General features: G+C 45.9%; 2 protein-coding genes and 1 long non-coding RNA gene across 6 annotated transcripts in view; 2 read left to right on the top strand and 1 right to left on the bottom strand.

The window, feature by feature from the left end:
• Positions 1 to 20,643, top strand: part of LOC119184061 (serine/threonine-protein kinase haspin) — a 168,763-nt gene that overhangs the window by 73,850 nt on the left and 74,270 nt on the right. For all 3 annotated transcript variants that reach the window (XM_075878884.1, XM_075878882.1, XM_075878883.1), the window contains one exon: positions 12,644 to 12,823. In XM_075878884.1, the coding sequence (XP_075734999.1) occupies positions 12,644 to 12,823 (180 nt within the window). The remainder of the gene's footprint in view (positions 1 to 12,643; positions 12,824 to 20,643) is intronic.
• Positions 12,834 to 15,565, top strand: LOC142776043 (uncharacterized). 2 transcript variants are annotated; one of them, XR_012887256.1, is made up of 4 exons: positions 12,886 to 14,310; positions 14,370 to 14,469; positions 14,837 to 14,991; positions 15,435 to 15,565. XR_012887256.1 is itself a non-coding variant. In XM_075878887.1 (3 exons), exons 1-3 carry the CDS (start codon positions 14,114 to 14,116, stop codon positions 14,936 to 14,938), a joined length of 399 nt encoding a protein of 132 aa, XP_075735002.1. In that variant the 5' UTR covers positions 12,834 to 14,113; the 3' UTR covers positions 14,939 to 15,070. The 2 variants fall into 2 exon arrangements, 1 of the variants encoding a protein (XP_075735002.1); XM_075878887.1 differs by lacking the exon at positions 15,435 to 15,565 and having other exon boundaries at positions 12,834 to 14,310; positions 14,837 to 15,070.
• LOC142776044 (uncharacterized) lies at positions 14,924 to 20,006 on the bottom strand. Its single transcript, XR_012887257.1, has 2 exons — positions 16,980 to 20,006; positions 14,924 to 15,552 (listed from the first exon to the last, which is right to left on the bottom strand). It is a non-coding gene; the product is annotated as an uncharacterized LOC142776044 (long non-coding RNA).

Genomic DNA, 20,643 nt, shown 5'->3' with positions numbered 1-20,643 from the left:
TTCCAAACTGCCATGAGCACAGGTACATAGAGTTTATTTAAATCTGCGCGGATGAAAGTGTGGATGAAAAGTTGGGAGATAGAGTGAATGACACAAAAAAGATCACTGAAAAAAAAATTTGTGCCCCTGGTTTTCTCCCTCCCCTGGCCGGACAGGATGGGCGACCACCAGCACGAAACAGTTAGTTTTGTTCGCGCGTAAAAAAGTGCAGACGGCACTTAATAAAAAAGTGCACAACTTCTGCCGTGATGCTCACAAAATGTGTTCCACAGCCAACACTGACCGAGGAATTGCGGTCGTCCAGCAAGATGTTTTCAACAATGTTCATGTAGACATTGGCACAGGCTATATTGTCTATGGTGCGCATTTCAATATGTTCCTCCACAATTTGCAAGAGGCGCAATAGTTGCTCCGATGGCACTTGCAAAAATCCTCTCGTCCTAATTGCAGTCAATGCAGTCGGCTCTCGGGAGTTGCTTCTAAGTGTTTGGAGACAGTCCTTGCAGCTTATTTTAGCAAACTTTTTTGCAGCATATCCGCCAAGGTAATCCTAAATCTAGTCCCTCGTTCACTCCGGATGAATCATATTTTGCACGCATTCAGCAGGCTCCAGCAGTATATCATCAAAAAGAACCGCCAAGGTATCAATCTGAAACGTAAATATTTTTTCATACCACAATGGCAAGAGTGAGAAATTTGAAAAGTGAGAAAGCAGAATAGAAGCTCCTTGTATATCGTACGACCAGACGTGCATGTCATTAGCATCAAAGGGCTAGACAACATTCAGCACATTTCCATACGATGGAGAGACACCCTATGAGCAGCGTTGGTGTGCTATTAAAATGTTTACCTAATTAACAGTAGGTTCTTTATGTTGAAAGAGATCCTGCATTTTTAAAAGGAGACGTGGACCATTCCCTTCAACTGAGGCTCGCTGTGGCGGACAGATCAAGTTGTTCATCGAGAGCAACCGGTAAATGAACAAAAATTGCTGAACCGTTGACTGTCCCCCTGCTCCAGCAACATGCCTTGCTATGCCAAAAAAGCCTCTCTGAGAGAAAAGTGCAAAGAAAATGTCAACTAGCGAAAATGTTTAAGTTTACCTTGAGGTGGTCTTGTCCAAAGTTTCCAACTAAAACATAGCGAAAGCCACATTTCAGCAGCTTTTCGACAGGCGTCACTGTGCTGTACAAAGTCATTCTCAGAGCATTGCATGTTGGCTTGCTCAGAAAGAAGAGTTGCTTTTGCTTTGGTAAACTCTGGTTGTAAGTGTGCCACCTGTCAAGCCACTCGATGTTCTCCTTCAGTGTCTGAAAAACAATCTGATTTAATTTGAACTTCAAAGAAAGCGACCATAGCTTTGAAATATTAGGGCTTACAGCAATGTGTTCTGCTTCATTATACAGCACATCTTGTGGCCTCTTGGAATTTAAGCAGTCGAATAGAATATTCGTTCGTCTTGCAAAATCCGAGGTTGCTTTGGAGCCACGAAGTTTCACACATTCTTCTCTACTGCGATAGAAGTCCATTGCTGAAGCAGTGCTTTCACTGAAGAGCTGAAAGATTTTAGAGAAGTTATATGGCAGAGTGCTGTATTTTCATGAAGGAACAGCACTTTTTGATACATACTAATAATTATTGACACATGCTAGAGCAGACTTGCCTAGACAGCAAGTTTCATACTCGGTTTTTGGAAAGCATTGGGCCTGATGTGTGCTTTCATAAGCTTTGGGACAGCCCGAAGTCCAGCTTGCTGCTCCTCGTAGTCTAGCAGAGCTTCAAAGTGGAAATGCTGTACTTCTTTGTCACCAGGCAACGTTTACATTAAGAAAAAGCCTGTGAGACAAAACAGTCAGAGCACTGTAATGACTTATCTTAAACTGTGTTTTACCCACCAGGAATTTTTCAGCCTTCAGAAGGTTATTCCTGATGCACTTGAAGATGTGAGGTGGGTCAATTATGACCTGGATGACTTCGGAGGAGTCACATGGATGCTCAAATGACGTTGATGCTCTGGCGATATTGCTGCTGACACCTAAAAGGAAGACATTTATATTATTAAGATCACGTACTAGATACCATGAGGATAAATAATGTCTATCAATATTTACCCAAAGAGTTCAATGCTGATCGGTTCGAAGTAGAGTTATCGCAAGTGACAGTATCCACAACGACACCGGCATTCGACAGGAGTACAATGCAATGCAGGAGCAGTTTAGCAACAGCGGAGCCTGGTGCAGTCCCTGACGTGCAAAATGCTCCGACAGTCTGCGACCAGCCACCGAGGAATGGTCGGAAACGGAACACTAACAAATGGTCACCATCTTTCACTTGGTCAGTAGGCTTCGTGTGCTCTGCTAAGTCGATCTTTCCAAGCAGTGTCATATCCGATTCCCTTACATGAAGGCTCCTTCTCACGCTCATCTCGTCAAACATCAGGACCCCTAAAGAAAAAAAATATTATTTCAGCTGTTTACCTAAAGTCCAGAAAAATCAAATTCAAAAAAAATGAAAATTGATACCTCGGCGTTCTCTCTCTGAAATATTTCCCAATTTGTCTTTGAGGATGTCAAATAAATTTTCGTCAAATCCAAAGCCGGCCTTCAGATTTTTTTAGGTAGGAGTAGAGTGTGCGAGGGTGTGGTAGAGGTAGAAAATTATTCTCGAGAAGAAATGTATAAACTGCTGTCGATTTGATTCTCAGCAGTAAACAGTCGTAAAGCCATTCTTTTTTATACCTGCAATAAATAAAATGCAGATTTTTGTGTTCACGATTCAGCGACAGCACCAGCAAACAGCACTATCAAAGTAAAACAAAATATTGCATTTCGGTCCACGGCATCACTTTTCAGTTTTTATCACTATCCAGAAAGAAAACGCGCACACTCCGAAAACCGCACTTCACACAAAACTCCAAACACTCTTCACAAACGGGATCTTACCGTGCTGCTTTCGTAGACTTCATATTTGCCTTCATGATGCACTGGTCTATAATGAGCTTCTCGCGGTCTGACAGCTTGTGAATATCTCCGCACATTCCACCTTTTTTATTCGCGTGCGCCTCCGCTTTTGCGAGTTTCCGCTGGCATGATTGAAGCTGTTGCTTCACGCTGCGAAGTTGCGCCTTCACTCTCTGCAGCTCCGATGCTGAACAAACTGGGACCGCTGTTTGACACTCAGCATCAGCGAAGCCTGGGCGATTCTCAGTTCTTACAACATCTTCAAAGACTGACAAAGAGCAAATTTCATTAGGGAAGGAGCCAATTTTGTTAGCATATAGTGAGCGAAATTTGTTAGCGTAGTGAGCGGTTAGGATATTTGCAAGGTTTGTGCCAGACCTACCGTCGATTTCTTCGTCGGTTGCAGTGGAGACGTCCGCATTCGTAACTGTCGCATCACAGTCTGGAGCAATCTCTCACGGCCTTTTTACAGGTGGGCGCTTTCTTAGTTTACGCGAACGCTGTTTTGGTTTGGAGAGGTACCGTATTTACTCTATTCTACCGCGCCCTCGATTGTAACGCGCACTCGGTATTCAGGACGAAAAAAAAAAGTAAGACATCGATTGCGACGTGCACCCATTTTTCTCGTTGACCCACACGATCACACTACTCGGGAAAACGACTCTTTTCGGGAGCGTCTTCCGTTTAAATATGAAGTACAGGAGACGCTTGTGCCTATCTGACGTGCAACGAAGCATTGCCATCACTTTTGTTTTACCATGGCCCAATGTCTGCATGCGAACTTGCTTTGCCCCCTTCTTCTCGACAGTTGTGGTGCCAGGCATGTCGAAGTAAAGAGGCGTCTGATCGGCATTCCTGATTTGCCCAAGCAGGTAGCCGTTGTTGTGCCGCAATTTAAGACGAACCTCTGAAAACTGTGAAGCTTTTCTTCGTACTCCTCCGGCAAGTTATGGCGCATGCCCGTTCGCTTTCGGAGGGAAAAGCCTTTCCTCTTCATAAAGTTAGTTAGCCAGCACCTGCTCGCTTTGAACTGGCTCCGCGTTAGCCCTTTTTCTGAAGCTAACTGCATAGCCCGCACTTAGAGCAGTTCTGTCGTCACGGGCCGCTGTACCGCACGCTGCTCAAGCACATACTCGGCGAGCAGCTCTTCAACTTGCGGAAACCGACCCTGCTGTGGTCCACTGAAGCCTTTGCATGAATCTTTGACAATCTTCTGTTTTTGTTTCCGCCAGTCCCACACGCACGTTTCGGGAACTCCGAAGGACCGCGATGCGGCCCGATTTCCGTCTGTTTTGGCACATGCGATGACTTTTCTTTTAAAAGCGGCATCGTGGTGCACTCGTCGAGTTTCTGGAGTCGGCCCTTCCATGCCGTCAATGCTAATGAACTACAAGATGACGAACTCTTCAGCACACGTACGAAGTGCCGCACATTGGAAACACATAGGCAGAAATGGCCGACGCGCCATGCCGAAGCACGTAGGGGGCGGCCGTTTTGGAAATGCCGATGGCAATAGAATGACCGTATTCATTTTTTTTCGCACTCGATTTTAACGCGCATGCAATTTATGAACTCACTTAACCGGAAAAGAGGTGCACGTTAGATTCGAGTAATTATGGTAAGCAGGCAAACCTTCGAAAATTCTTGGCGCGGCGCCTTCCACCAGTCTTGGCCGATCTCGAGGCAGTGAAACGATGTTCCCATTCACTGTACACACGTCCGCACGTACGATGTCACTTGAATTGAAATTTTTTTCGCACACGCGAACATACTTCAAGTCGAACGAAAATCCGACAGTCTCCTGTCGCGGGATTGCAGGTTTCCACCTGTCGCGTTGTTCTGCGTCGGCTGGTAAACAGAACAGGGAGACTTTTTCGACGTTGCCCTTGTATCCCGAGCAACAGCCCGGCACACAGCAGGTGTTGGGCATCGCGGTCACGACGAGATGACCGCGAAAAGAGAAAAAAAATTCCGCCATATCCACGAAGTGAATGATGATGAGTGGGCGAAGCTCCGGAGATAAACCTGGTAAACCATGAATCCTCTGTACATTTTGCCCACTCGATTTTATTACATCGCTCCCCCTAGCGTACGTCGCCGCACTAAATCGAACGATTGCCTTCAACCAATGACACGCGCCATGTGTGACATCATTCCTATTTTATAAGATCTCGCGTCTTTCATCAACTACAAGTACCGCTTTCTAGTTTATAACATCTTGCATCTTTTCATCATCAGCTACAAGTACCACCATCTAGTAAACACTACAAGAACTAAACGAGAGGTGGCTACATACAGGAGACGGTACCGCCATCTAGTGAACACTGCAAGAACTAAAGTAGAGGTGGCTACATGCAGGGGACGGTACCGCCATCTAGTGAACACTGCAAGAACTAAACTAGAGGTGGCTACATACAGGCTACAGGGGACGCACAGCCCACGCCCTAAGGAGCTTCGCCCCTAAAAAAAGGTGCAAGCAGCACAAACAACACCACTCCGCGCTCACACTCGGCTAATGGCGGCCAGCAGCAGGCGGTTTCCTCGTCCCCCTTGTAGCTACGCCAGCGCCGCGGCGCGGAAAGTGCGGGCGGTATATGAAGCTCTCCCATTGAGTTACGCGGGAGTTTCATGACCAGTAAAGGTATTGAGGGACCATGGTAGAACTGACGCTTGGCTGACGCAACTGTCCCCTCCTTTCGTTACTCTATACGCTTCCATTATTTCTCTCGTCGTCCGCTTGTTGTGCCTGTCAATTATTCGTGTGTCGGAAAATTTCGGTTGGCAGGTGCACTTCTTGCAGTGCATCGCTAAGTGTGAGTAAGGGGCACCCTTTTTTCAACTCTCATGTTCACGAAAACGCACATTTATGCACCGACCCCTCTGACCAACGTATTCCTTTCCACGTGTGAAAAGAGTTCCGTACACAACATCTTTTTTGCACTCAACGTACCTTCTGCCATGCTTTATGCTACATCTGTTCGATTTTCCAGTTCCTTTCTTGTTGACTAGCCTTTCTACTGCTGGAAAAATCTTTGATAATTTGTTTTCAGCTGAAAAAACAACCCGCACGCCATACCTTAATGCAACTTTTTTCAACCTATGTGAAATATTGTGCAGATACGGGATGACCACTGCCTGCTGTCTTTCACCCTCAACTTGTCTCCTCTCTTCGCTTGTGCCAATGATTGCATTTTTTACTTCTCGATGATTTTTCTCACATGCCAATCATAGTGCGTGCCACAAAATTGTGGCACGCACTATAATTGCAAGTTGACACGCGAGGCGAATTGCGAAAGGCATCTGAAGCAGAAAAGTATGTACGCACAACATGCTATAACGTTATAGTAAATTTGCGCACTGCAGCGATAGTTCCTCCAATCAAGTAATAGAGCTGCCGCGACGCCAACAGCCACTGCCATAGCTCACAAAAAAATACCTTCAGATGCAAGGTCATCGCTTATTTTTCTCGCAAGAACCGCATTGTAATGTACGTATACAGTGCTAGCACGGTCGTTACCGCATCAAAAACATTGTCATTGAAGGGCTAGCGGTGTACTGTATCCATGGCTAACGCTCACACTTGTGGTAAGAACGTAAAAAGAATATAAGCAAACGTTAACACAAAACAACTAAACGAGGTCGACGTGACCACAGAACACCTACCACGATGGAGACTAAGTCTGGTCTGCATGCTGCGCCCTCTCCGAGTAACAAGAAAAAGAATAAAAAAAGACGTGATCTCCGAAAGGGCTAGCGCGCAACAAGCGTTTGCATTCTCGGATGCTTCAAGAAAAAAAATAACTGTGGCAGTGCTCGAGAGATGGCGCAGCGTTCGGAATGCCGTGGGCATTCTATGCATGGCTTGGGGGTATTTGCTGTCGTGAAAACCAGATAAGCTCTAGTTTTCCGTTCATTATTGTGCGACCGTTGATAAACTTCCCTTTTTCAAACCATCAGATACAATATAGTTACGTGTGCACATGTTGTGGTATTGTCACAAAACGTAAAAAAAGTGTAAGAAGACCTACTTGTAACCTTTGCCACTATGGTCAGTCAAAATTCATCGCTATATAAGCTTGTGCGCTTTCATAGTAAGGCGTGAGTAAATACGTCGAAGTGTGTGCCGCTGTTGTGAATGGTTGATTGCGATCTTGTTCGTTTAGTTCACCCTATATGGGTACTATGTGTAGTATGTGTCCTTGTGTGCATGTGTAGCTATATGCATTGCATCAGCACATATTAGGCGTCCGGTGTCAGTTTGCAATCCTGAATGGGCTGAAGCGCGAACTATCCGCAAGAGAGCCGTGATGGTGGGTATGACAACGTACATCACCACAGGCGACCTTTTTTTTAGTATTAAGTTTCTCCAGATGGCGCCAGCTACCACCTACTTCACGGCTATGACGCTCTCACACCTCCAGCTACTTATATAACGTTGACATCTACCTATCAAAGCTGCACTACTGAGTCGGAATCGTTTCGCTGCGAACGAGTCTATAGTTTGGAGGCACATCTCATGATTTGCGGCCCCGTAAACGCATGGGTAACGTCGCTACACTATGTGAATCTGCGAGAAATAAATACAGCAAGCCTAGCATGCACTCCTCAGGTGAGGACTCTGCAGTATCCGTGTCTTTCGGAGTGAACGTTGCCTCGCTGACCGAACGAAACTTGCTTGCTTCGTCGTTCTCTTTTGCAATGTTTTCATCGCCACAGTTTCGTCTGCTTGTTTTTATAATCATTTTGTTCTATATCAAGCTCAGCGGGACCGTTTTTTGTAACTTTCAGTGCCTTGTACTCTTTATGAGTGGAGAATCGTTGCATTTGCTAAGCCTACTCGCTTCGCCTGGGGGCAGCCATGTTGATTTTGATATGGAGGAACATGTTTCTCTGTGGCAAAGGGAGCAATGTTTCTCTATTTAAAGACGAAGATTGGGGACATCGCCGTTCCTCCCTAAATGGAGAAAACGTCACTCCATCTTTTTTAAAAGTGTACATCTCCGGATGTCTGGCCTCTTTGCTACAATACCACCCCCTTGCGATGCATCTCTTCTAACTCCACATCTAATTCCTGCATCTTCTTTCTAAGTTCTTCCTTTCTGTGCTCAATTTTCTCTTTGTCCTGCTTGCGCTTCACTTCTTCTTCCTGATCTAATAAATACATATTCACAAAGTGCTCGATTTCCACCTTTTTATTTTGTTTCAAGAATTATTTCACGGAGTTAAGATTCAAGCATATCGTCATTAAAATTTAGGTCAAAATCCCACCACAGGTTCAGCAGGTTCTCTCTCGACAATTTCCCGAGGTCCATGACTACTGTTTTGCTTTCGCTCAGCTGTGACAAAACACAAATCTATCAGCGTTTCAATTCTGGGTCTGGAGCAATTGAAGCCTGGCATATCCAACAGCGGAGACCACAAGCTTAAGCACACAAGTATTCCCGCGTAGCCAACCTCCCTCTCTAACCTCTTTCTTCTTTCTTTTTCACTTTTCTGCCTTTTCCAACATCCCAGTTTTCTCGCAACATTTAACGCAAAACTCCCGCAAAATTTAACGCTTCATTCTATTGAATTATGTAAGCCTTCTTGCTTAATTTACTTGCTCAGATAACTATTTAGTGATGTTCTGGGATTTAACGCTTGATTCTATTGAATTATGTAAGCCTTCCTGCTTAATTTACTTGCTCAGATAACTATTTAGTGCTGTTTTGTGCCGAGATAACAATCACAGTGGCCTGGCAGTTGCTGATTATATCTATCCTTTAACGAATCTAGGCTGAAAGACTCGCTACATCTCAAGCACAAAGCCAGGCACTCACCCTATTACATGTGGTTGTGGTACGCTGCGCCGATCTCGCCGAATTCCAGGGCTTTCGGCTGACCTCCGGTCTATGTCATTCTCTGGCGCTAAGCCGTATCCTAACGCTGCCAACCAGTTGTTGCGACCGGGGTTTGCAGGCACTGGAGTTGTCGAGGCAGGAGGAAGAGATACTTGAAGAGGATTTATTTACAATATATACAAGGTGAGCGCTCATACATGACGAACTCTTTCTTACATGCTGAGCTCTCGAATCTAGCGTTCCTCTACATGGCGCTCTTGAATGAGCCAGGTGGCTCATTATAAAGGGTATGTTCTCCCCAGATCCCTAGATCAGGGAACACGTGTAGATGGTACTGTCCAATCACAGATCTCATACGACTGGCGAGGGGAACGAACACGCACAGCCCACGTGAACGTTCAATATTGAGGCGTGACTCTACAGACCAAGGTGGCACCAGCGGGGCTCTTCCTCGTCGTGTGTGTGCCGCTGGTCGAGGGGTCCCAAGTTCATGACAGCGTACTTCAAAGGGTCCGCCGAACTGCTCGCTTGATTGGTGGGGCGATTTGCGATGGCCGCCGCGGTCTCTTCCAAAGAAGATGCTGTATTTATTGTCCTCTCTCGAACGATTTACGCCGTCGTGGCGACACGACCTCTCACCCTCCGTCTTGGAGGGACAATGCCTGGCGGACATAGGCAGCTGGTCGGTGGGCTACTTGTTTGAAGATCGATAGAGCGCCGCTCTCTCGTCAGCTCTGGCGCTAGTCACAACAGCGTACACCGACTCGCCCACATCACACGTGCCCCCGATGAGAGCATTGGTCTTGGCTACTTTTCAGCCTAAGCAGGCATGCTACAGTAAAACGAACCCGTTTGCACGCCGGTTCAGGATGGCCGCAATATAGTCGAGGAGGACTCTAGTCATCACTGACAAGACCCAAGGTGCTATGCAGGATGGCCCGAGGTTGTCGGGCAGACGAGTTTGCTCCGAGCTCATTCTGTGGTGAATATGACATGACAGTGCAGAGCGTGGGATAGCAGCCTTGATAAATATGGCTACAGGAAGGCACGTGGCATTGGTAACGCATGTGGGTCATTTGCGGCGTTTATCAAGGAAACATCGCGTGTGAACACGTCCACACCGCCACTCAGTCAACATTTAAACAGTGCAGTGACGTCGGCGTGTTGTTGGCAACTCAGCACGCGTCTCCCACTGGCGTGTTCATGGGTGTATGTCCTCTTTCGCACAGAATATTTCATTCCACCTGCAGCAAGGAAATTTGAACTCTCGAAGGCAGCAAGGAGGCACACGCAGTGTTCTTCTGCTGTTTGTTTTACTTCTAGGCAATATTGCAGATATTGAGGACAGGTGGTCACCAGGAGTGCTCCCATCATGCTGGGAATGTGGCTGTAAATAGATAGGTCATGAGCGCGGTGTAATTGATTGCGTTATATTGTAGCCACGTATCGATATCACTTTCACTTCTTCGTGCGTGTGTTCATAGTGTGCGCCATAAAGCTGATAGATAAATTGTGCCATTCGACGTGAGTACTGCTCCTCGACAAAAGCAAACGCGGGGGGCGTACCCGATCTTCGCCACGGGCGTCTGTCGAACTGATTGCCGCGTGAAGTCAGATACAAACTCGTTGATTTTGAGAAGACCCGAGTTCAAATCGTGACTGTGACGGTGCTTGTGTGACTGTCAAGCATTTCATGCGGTGAATGCTACGCGGCAGCTTCTTTGCATATAAAATAATTTGGTGAGCTTACACTAATTTGGCAAGGCTGGAGCCGTAGAGAAGCTCGTGATCACCTAGCATGTTATAGCTATTTAAGTTGGTCGTCTACTTATGTGCATGGTCAGCTTCGAAGTGGAGACCACATCAGCGGTCTTAATTTTACTGTACTAATTAGCTGAGGCTTAACGACCTTTATACAGAGCTGTCGCGTTCTTACTGATTAGGCTTTAATCGAAAGGCACTTATCTCGGGTGCAATGAGAAAGGCCATGATCAGTATGGAGCTAATAAACATTATCCTGATAAGCAGGATAATAATTCTCATCATATTAGTAGGGTCTAATCAACATTTCAGTAAGCGTACTCATGACCAAAGTCGCGTATTAGCTTAGCATAGTTTAGTTAGCACCTCAAATTGCACGCTTGAGTTGGCCTGGTTCTAACTTTACATGGCTTCATTAGCATGGTATTTTTAAGATGTGCCATAATTACCTCAGCGTTACCATGACTTGGCGAATTCAGCTTGATCATAACATGTCCTGGTCTAACTTGCCAAGTATACTGTCCAGTAAAAAAATCGCAGCATAATCACAGAGTGAATTATTAAGATTATGGCGAAGCTTTAGAGGGTGAGAATTCATTGGTGAACCTTGAATCGTTTGTCGCGTCTGTCGGTCTGTCTGTCTGTCCATCCGTCTGCACTTGCTGAGTCAATCGCCTAACTAGGTGATCACGTAGCACGAAACAGGAGAGACTGACCCACGGCTTCTAGAAGGCCGCCCATTATAGCTAATTAACCGGGCAGACGTGCTCGAGTGCAATGGGGTGATGCCATCAAACGACGTGCACCAGCCAAGCAGGCTGACCATGATAATTAACACGTGTCTCGGGATTGAATCCCGGCTGCAGTGGCTGCATTCTCGATGGAGGCCAAGAAGCTGAAGGCCCGTGTGCTCAGATTTGTGTGCACGTTAAAGAACTCCAGGTGGTCAAAATTTCTGGAGCCCTTCACTACGGCATCTCTCATAATTATACGGTGGTTTTGGGACGTTAAACCCCACATATCAGTCCATCAACACGTGTCTCGGGTTCAGCTGCGGTCGCGATGTAAGACGCTCGGCCAGTGCTCATCTTAGAGGCCATAATGCTGATTATTTCAAAAGAGACTTAGTGCAGGCAATAAAAGCTTCAAAATAAATTGAGACACCCTGTGCCTCTAAAAACTGTTATCACGAAAATGTTCCGATACTTTCATTGCATGGGTGTACTTCTGCACTCAGTGGAGCGACGAACAAATGAAAGAAGATGCCTCTGGTTTGAAAACACCGTCCAACCTAATCGACCGTCCTTGAGGCGCTGACTGGTTCTATCATAACCAATCAAACATAGCATTCTGAGGGGTAAATTTGACTATTTCATACTGTTGGCTCATTCATAAGGGATTGTCACCAGAGCTCGGGAAGATCCCCAGTTCGCAAAACTCGAACGAAACTCGACCGATTCTGCATAGCACTCTACTCTGCTGGGGGAGTGCATCATCCAGCCGAGAACTGTTTATTACGAACTGCATCATCCACTGACTGTGTGTATGCAGGGAGGCGTACACAAAATATGAACACATGCATGATGTGCTGCCACACTCTCACACACAAATTCCATCTGATGCCCTATTATATTGAAGGAACGTGCACACGTCAGTCATTGTTGGTTAACCCTTGTTAGCGAATGTTTTCTGTTCTTCATTTTAATTCTTTACTCTGAGTTCGTTTCTTGCATTGTCTAGGGCGTGCTTCCTTCATTCTTTGTTTGTGGGTAGTCCTGTCAAAAATGAGTGCTTGAAGCTAATTGACAAATGAAAAGCTAATTCTTGCTATAGTTCGGATATATTCCCCAAGCAATAAAGCCAGGCACGCACTTAGTTGCTTCCCAGTAATAGTAAAGAACAGAGGATGAGCGGGCTGAATGTGTGCGGCTTCAAGTGCCCGGTTTTCTTTACCAACATGGCGGTGCATTATGAATTCATTTTTGCGACATATCTTCATTTGCAAACTTGACATTCACTTTAAGAATTCACCTTCTTCTCGTAGAAAGGTCATTCTCATAATAACGCAATGTCCCTTTCCAGGGACGATTGTCTGAAGTGCCGCAAGCTTGGCGAAGGGTGCACAGCCGATGTGTACCTCCTCCAGAGACCGAATGGCGAGGAGAGCGTCGTCAAGGTGATCCCTGTGGGCAGCGAACGGAACATGTACGGCGAGCTACCTATGCCGCTTGCCAACATCATTACCGAAGGGGTCATAACAAGGTCAGCGCACTGAGGAATCGATGATCTTTATAAATTTAAGAATATTTAATACATATCAACGAGTGGTAGGCAGGAGAGCCGTCATCAGTGCGTGGTGACGACCCTGCAGTGAAAGGTGATACATAAGGGTTGATTACACGATTGATAGCGTAAGAAAGATGGGTTCGCAAAAGAACATGTGCTGCGGCTGTCTTCAACTAAACTTTGTTGCATTCTACATGCAAGTATACATGCATAAAAATCTGTGACCGCACGTGGACAGGAAGCTTATCAGAAATTGATAATGCATATGATAATAAATGCCTCGCAGATAATTAAGATCCTGGTAATGAAGTGCTGATGGGAAACTATAATAAAACACACATCACCTTCTCTTCGCATGTCAGCTTCATATATTTTCATTTTGCCCTCTGTCGCGAAGTTTCGCAGCACTGGCGCGTTTTCGTACACGGACAAAATGAACATCTGCAATTTTATGCAGTGTGCCCACCCCAAAGCCAGCACTTTCAAGGAAGGCCCCTCAGTACACCTACAACCTTACATTTATGCACCAGGCAGTTTGAATGACGTAACTTCTATAGTACAGCTATATGCTGCGTACCCCTGCGATATAGTAAAGAAATGCATGGCATGACTCACATTACAAGCTAGCTTAGTGATGTGGCTGTTACACACACAGAAGTACTAATTAAAGGGGATGGGAAGAGGACAGGTGCGTAGACGTGTGTTCGGGTACCACAACCTGCAACAGTGATCTATGGTGCAATTATATACAAATTCCAAATCCGGACGGAGGCGGTCTGTCGGTGACATCAAAAAATGGGCGGTCCGCAGCGTTCGCGAGAATGAAGGGAAGTGAACAGCCAATGAGCGAAATGAAGCCTTGCGTCATCATTTTGACGTGGACTTGTGGACCGTATAGCAAAGTGAAAAGTGTTTGTAACGTGTTGAAAAATGTTTAACTACTATTGATCATTATCAAATTGTGTTGGCACAAGTTTTCGAACGTTTATCAAGGAATACGGCACAATATAAACGTATTTTTCTTGTTATTGTTATGAATTAACGCTAAATTTAGCGGGATGGTACGTAGTGGCGCTAAGTACAACCCCGTTTCAAGCAGTTACTGTTTTCATATCTCCCCCACTATACAAACCTAAACGGCGCAACTTTCGAAGTTGTTGGCTCAGTCGAGCGCAATCGTGGCGGAGGTCAACTGTACCAGTAGTCAACAGCAGCAGCGGCTCATCGGCGTTATCCGAGGCTCAGCGCGCGCTGGTGCTCGCCCTTATGGACGAACATCCCCAGCTCGTGGCGAATGCCATCGAGCTGCGGCACGGCGTCACCATCACCGACCGGTGGCGGCTGTGGCAAGAGCTCAGCGACGCGCTGAACCATGAAGTGCCTGCGCAGGAATGGCAGGCTTGGTGGCGCAGGCCGCTGCACGAGGCCCGCCGTGACACCGCCGCCATCAGAGACGCACAAACGTAACTGGCCGTCGAATGGCACGGGCAATTTGTTCTGTGACATTAGTGTATATTTTCAGGGGCACTGTAGGGGGTTGGCTGCCTGGCTTCCGCGGCCAGGTTCTACAGTTGACTGGGATGACACGCTTCAGTGGCGTCTTTGGTCTCACCTATCTACAGGTAAGCACTCTGCCGCCGCAGTATCACGGGTTCCTGAGCGGTGCCATGACAGAGTTTGATATCTGAAGGGGTGCCTTTAGCGAAACCATGTTAAACGGCAATATAGCGCAGGAGAAAGTATTAAAAAGTGGGTAGGTTTATTAACTGAAATTTCAATTTGCAGCCCTTGCAGTACAAGGGGTATTAATTTATCATAAAACACGCAATGCCTGCGGGCAAGTGCATGCACTAAAATGGTAATACATGATATCAATGACCACAGAATAGCTGCAGAACATTTCCGCAGATGTTTAGTACGTAAGGTTGCAAAATAGCCAGAGTAACGAATACCCACTTTCTGAAAGATCATGCTTACTACACTTTCCAGCAGGCGGATGTTCCCACTTCTGCGGTGGAAATGGATGTGGAGGCCACTGAAGCTGCTGAAGATGGCAGTGACACAGTAACACGCAAGCATCTGAGAACTTAGTGCTTTATTGAGTGCAGGACTGGAACCTTGAGCAGGGCGACAAGGTGCTCAAGGTGAGTAGACCCTTTGTTTACATTTTACATAAGGGGCATAAGCATTCTCCATGTTCTATTATGATTACTGAAACGAACTTGGGCTGTAAACAAGAACCATGCATTGTATGAGGGCATGGTATCGGGTATCTGCAATGATAAACTGCCGGGCAAAAGGTTGGTTAGCCCTGAAAAGGGCTCTTTCATGGTGAGAGATGCATTTGAGGACATTAATAAAGAGTAGTTTCAACAAATGTTGGTTGGTCCGCCCGAGGAGGGCATAGCTTGTACACAAAGCTTCCCATTTTCAAAGGATGCCATCAGGCCAGTTGATCTTCAACTGAGGGGAAATTGTTGTGCCCGTTGCAATTCTTGGCAGCAGCAGCAGCAGCTTCCAGCCACGAGATGGTTAAGGGTTTACCGGCAGCTCACTTAAACATTTACACCATGATGATTCATCGCAGGTGCTGCGGGAGATGAAAAAATCAACCACCCGCATTGCTCCTGCAGAACGGCGTGTGGCAGCGGCACAGGAGAAGGCGGCAGCGGTGCAGGAGGGCACTGGCCATGGCTGAGGGCTTTCTGCGAGAAAGGGATACCTAGTTTAGTTTATCGTCATGTGTTCAATGTTTTTTCTTGTCACCATTCATTATTGATTTGTCGCTTTCAATGTGTTTAGGTGCTGCTGTTCATGTTCAATTTTATACGCTTCGGGAAACATATACATAGTTTAGTTTGTTTATTTGCCATGTTTTCAACTTTTTATCATTCATAATTGGTTTAGTGTTTTTGATATGTTTACGTGTTGCTGTTCATGCTCTATTTTATACGTTTTTTGTTTGCATTTAGTACATATTACTAGATTTAGGTTAGCATTTACTTTGTACAAGGAGTGCAGAATTTTTTATGTTCAATATATGCATTTCTCAATGTATGTTCGAGCTGTTCCAGTGGCAGTGTTTTTTACCCACATTTCAAAGGTGTCTAGTCATTCACACGAAGACCACGAGTGTATAGTTGACATTTTCTGTTAATGTTTCTGTGATATTTGTATTGTCCCACTGTGTTTTCTAGCTCACTGTGCTTTTTATGCAGCATTACCACATAGTGTAGTAATGTGATATCTTTTTGCATCACACTGTTTGGCAGTTCACTGTGATATTTTCATTTCAGCACAATGAGGCTAAGATGCAACAACTACATTTTGAATCTTGTTTGGGAGCGCTAAACTAGTAAGTGGTCATCTCGCACAGTTTCACAAATGAAAATGGTCATCACTGCAACATGCCAGCGATTGATTTTCATCTAGTTTTCATTGTAAACGACTCGTTGCGGGAATAAATTTTGAACGTGGTATGGTTTGGGAGCCGCGAGATGGCTGAGCGAATTATTCTTGCTGTATGTTATCAAAACAACTCGCCTGTTGTTTGCCGTCTTGATTTGCGTATTTTTTAGCATTGCAGCATGACTGCAGTCGTAAATTCAAATTAAATGTTATTTTAACATTCACACAATGTTTAGGACAATGAGCAGAAAACCAGCCCAACTTGACGAGCACAATTGCTCGTCAAGCCTGGCGTGCACAATTGAATGCTTGTAGTCAGTCACTATGAGAAGATATGGACTTATGTATCATGTGTTCATACAACATGTTACTAATGGAATCTCGATTTTTATGCGTTCTGGTGAAAAGAATTTTGAGACGTTGCTGCATTGTTCGCACAATTTTGGGATAGCAACATTCAGCACAGAGCGCCGCTCATATATGCTTGCTCCAATCTAGTCTGTTGTGACTGTGATCACTAATATGGAAAAGGGTGTTTCTGTTGCATATTTCATGTGCCATTTAAAGAAAATGCAGCATTTTGACATTGCCACCTTGCTTCATATTGAAGCACAAGAAAGTACTTTGTGTATTCAAATGTGGCAAACACAGCCCTGTCATGTCTAGATGCACTAGAATCAGTGTAAATAAATTATGTGTGGGATATGAAAACATGAAAATTCACCGTTCCTGTGTACTTCAAAAAGGTCCAAGACAGCGCTGCGCTGCTGCCGTCTCTGAGCAGCACGTTGCGTGGTGTGAGCATATGGCTCCCCCTTGGCTCTCCATCGTCATCCTCAGCTGGTGGCATATCAACGACATACTCGTCCAAGGTCCAGTCGCCTCCATGCAACGCAATGTTGTGGAGAGCAAAGCAAGCATAGATGATTTGCGCTGCCCGATCGGGGTTGTAGAGCATCGTTCGAAAGTGCTGCAAGCAGCGGAACTTGCTTTTCAACACGGCGATACACCTTTACACAACATTGTGCATGGATGCGTGCTCCTTGTTGTATCGGCCTTCGGAAGTGTTGCACGGTTGACTGCCAAGGACTGGAATTAGGAGCCATGGCTTGAGGGGATAGCCTGCGTCTCCTGCAATGTAAGCATAAAAGCTGAGTGCTCTGCCCAGATAGTACACATTAATACTTACCAAGCAGATATTCGCCAGGCTGCAGATGTGCAGCTAGGCGTGCACGCAGTGGGTTGTGTTCCCACACCCAGGAGTCGTGGCACGAATCTGGGAATCATGGGTCTATGACAATTATGCGCAGCCATGCTTTGCACATCTGCGATGAGGAGCGATATAAAATAGTACTGCATTTATACTCAGAATAAATGAGTGGGCATGGAAGCATCGGCAGAAGCATGTACTCATTCATGCTTCCCTACGTTTTGCAGTTTCTCGTCGAGTGCCTGAGTACAGCCAACGCCGGAGCATTGCTACCGCTCAGCGTACATTCCAGCGTGACTTTCCCTTCGACTGCTAACAGCACCTACCTGGATACAACCCAGGGTCCTGTGCTCTGCACTTTATCTCATCAGAGCTGGTTCTTCGAGGGGAGGGATCTCGCACGTGCCGCAGCAAAATCGTCATCGGCCACGACGACAGCGACACCACTGGCCCCTTTAAAACCGTGTTGCACGCATGCCACCGGCAGTGGGCATGGAAGCATCGGCAGAAGCATGTACTCATTCATGCTTCCCTACGTTTTGCAGTTTCTCGTCGAGTGCCTGAGTACAGCCAACGCCGGAGCATTGCTACCGCTCAGCGTACATTCCAGCGTGACTTTCCCTTCGACTGCTAACAGCACCTACCTGGATACAACCCAGGGTCCGGTGCTCTGCACTTTATCTCATCAGAGCTGGTTCTTCGAGGGGAGGGATCTCGCACGTGCCGCAGCAAAATCGTCATCGGCCACGACGACAGCGACACCACTGGCCCCTTTAAAACCGTGTTGCACGCATGCCACCGGCAGTGGGCATGGAAGCATCGGCAGAAGCATGTACTCATTCATGCTTCCCTACGTTTTACAGGTCAGTTATTTTAACGGACTACCGTGTAGGAGTTTTCGATCTGACAACCCTTTTATTATGGTGCTTCCATGCCCAGAAGCCCTGTTACAGCCTTTTTGTGACCTTTTGTTGTTAATATGTGGTGATGTCGAGCAGAACCCGGGACCCAAGGATGATCAAATTACTGAAATCCATAAAATGGTGAAAGATATGCAAGAACGTTCGATTCGCACTGAAACCACGCAAGCGGTAATGTCAGGTGACATCCAGGAGCTTAAGCAACATCAGCTTTCGCTTACTAAAGACATTTCCAACATATTGACGCGCCTGGAAACGGTTGAAAAGCGGACATCCATTATAGACAACATTCAGCGCGAACTGACGGCAACGAGTCAACTTACAAGGCAAGTGCAGGGCGACATGCTTGGTCTACGTGCACGTCTCGATGAGGCTGAGGATCGCTCTCGGAGGGATAATCTAGTATTCTTTGGTATCGCAGACAATGCCTCTGAAACTACGCAGCAGACTGAGGAAACTATCTTGAGCTTATTTCGCCAGTCCCTTGATCTAACTTTATCTGGTGATAACGTTGCACGCGCACATAGAATCGGCCGCTTTTCCACTAATAAAGTTCGTCCGATTATAGTAAAATTTTCCACCTACAAAACGAAAGAAACGGTTCTTTCAAAACGTCACATGCTCAAAGGAAGCAAAGTGGTTATGCGGGAGGATTTTTCTGCTAACACTCGCCGTACTAGAGCAATGCTGACCAACTTCGCCAAAGAGCTTCATTGCCCTTTCAGTGTGCGCTATAACAAACTTTTTGCAAATGAGAAATGTTATTGCTACGACTACGTTACTGATACAGTGCATGAAATCGGGCCATCCAGACGCGTAACTAATAACGCTAGTGTCGCCAACTCCTCTTCTCGGCAACTTCGTTCTGGTCGACAATTTAATGCTTCCTCGGGAAGCTAGGATGAAGCAAGGGGTGGTGGCACTTGCGTTGACCACAGAAAATTGATCGTGCTGTCTACTAATGTTCGCAGCCTCCTGTCCAAGAAAGATGAAATGAGTGCAGCAGTTAATGATTCAAACGCCGATATTATTGCGGTAACTGAAACGTGGCTTTGCGACAAAATACGAAACAAAGAGCTGCTGTGCTGTGATAAAAAATACAAAATATATCGCTGCGACAGACCTAATAGATGTGGCGGTGGTGTTCTTCTTGCGGTGAATGAGAGCATTGAAAACTACGCTGTTGCAATAGACTCGGTTTTGGAGGCAACATGGTGTTGCCTCAATGTGGCTTTTAGAAAAGTTGTCATTGGCGTATGTTACCGCCCACCTTCAGGAAGTGCAAACTTTTGCAATGACCTACATGATTGTCTGAGCCATGTGAAGGTTTTGTTTCCTCGCGCAGCTGTGATTCTACTAGGCGATTTCAATTTCCCTAACATTGTGTGGTCAAATTCTTATTCATATTCCTTGCCTAACTCAGCGGAAGCGGAGCATTTTATTCGCATCTGTTCAGATTTTGGTTTGACGCAGCTTGTTAATTTTCCTACGCGCGTTACCGATACTACGTCATCCATTCTTGATCTTATATTGACATCAGAACCAGATATTGTATCTTCAGTGTCCAATGTACCTGGTATCAGTGATCACGATATTATTCAAGCAAATATATTGCTGCCATTCTCACGCATGCGTAAGCAGCTTAAAACTATACGGGATTACAGAAAGGCTGACTTTGACTCAATTAACAAGGATTTGGGCACATTCCTGTATGAGTTCTTACCCAACTACCCTGAAAGATCGGTGCAGAGCAACTGGGACTTATTTAAAGCTAAAGTTTCAGAGCTAACCGTTAAACATATCCCTATAAAACAAGTTCTTTCCAATACACGTGCTCCATGGTACAACAGATACATAAACCGCCTTTCAAACCGTAAGAAAAGGTTTTATCGTGCTGCTGTCAAATCCCCGTCTGATAAACGTTGGTCTACTTACAAATCTGCTGCCACAACCTATTTATCTGAAGTGAAACGAGCTAAGTCTTCCTTTTTTAGTCACACTCTACCGGTTATGCTGAAAAATAACCCTAGACAGTTTTGGAATTTCATGCGTGGCAGCGAGCGCCGCGCTATAGCCTTGCTGACAGCTGAAGGGCATCCCGAGCCCGACGTAGAATGCGCATCTGTACTAAATGACACATTCATAAAAGCTTTCTCTCACCAGGCGACCATCAACAACCAAATCTCCTTGCCGTCACCCCATTACCTACCTATGGACGCTATCTTCGTTACCTCGGAAGGTATTCGTGCGGTCATTAA

Source organism: Rhipicephalus microplus, chromosome X, assembly GCF_043290135.1.
Source record: "Rhipicephalus microplus isolate Deutch F79 chromosome X, USDA_Rmic, whole genome shotgun sequence".
Lineage (NCBI taxonomy): Eukaryota > Metazoa > Arthropoda > Arachnida > Ixodida > Ixodidae > Rhipicephalus > Rhipicephalus microplus.
The sequence above is the reverse complement of the archived record's forward strand: the minus strand, read 5'-3'. Positions and strand labels throughout refer to the sequence as shown.

Coding starts and splice junctions, on each gene's coding strand:
- LOC142776043 (XM_075878887.1), top strand. CDS start 14,114: ATGGACGAACATCCCCAGCTCGTGGCGAATGCCATCGAGCTGCGGCAC. Junction 14,311..14,369: donor GCCATCAGAGACGCACAAAC/GTAACTGGCCGT, acceptor GTATATTTTCAG/GGGCACTGTAGGGGGTTGGC. Junction 14,470..14,836: donor TTGGTCTCACCTATCTACAG/GTAAGCACTCTG, acceptor TACACTTTCCAG/CAGGCGGATGTTCCCACTTC.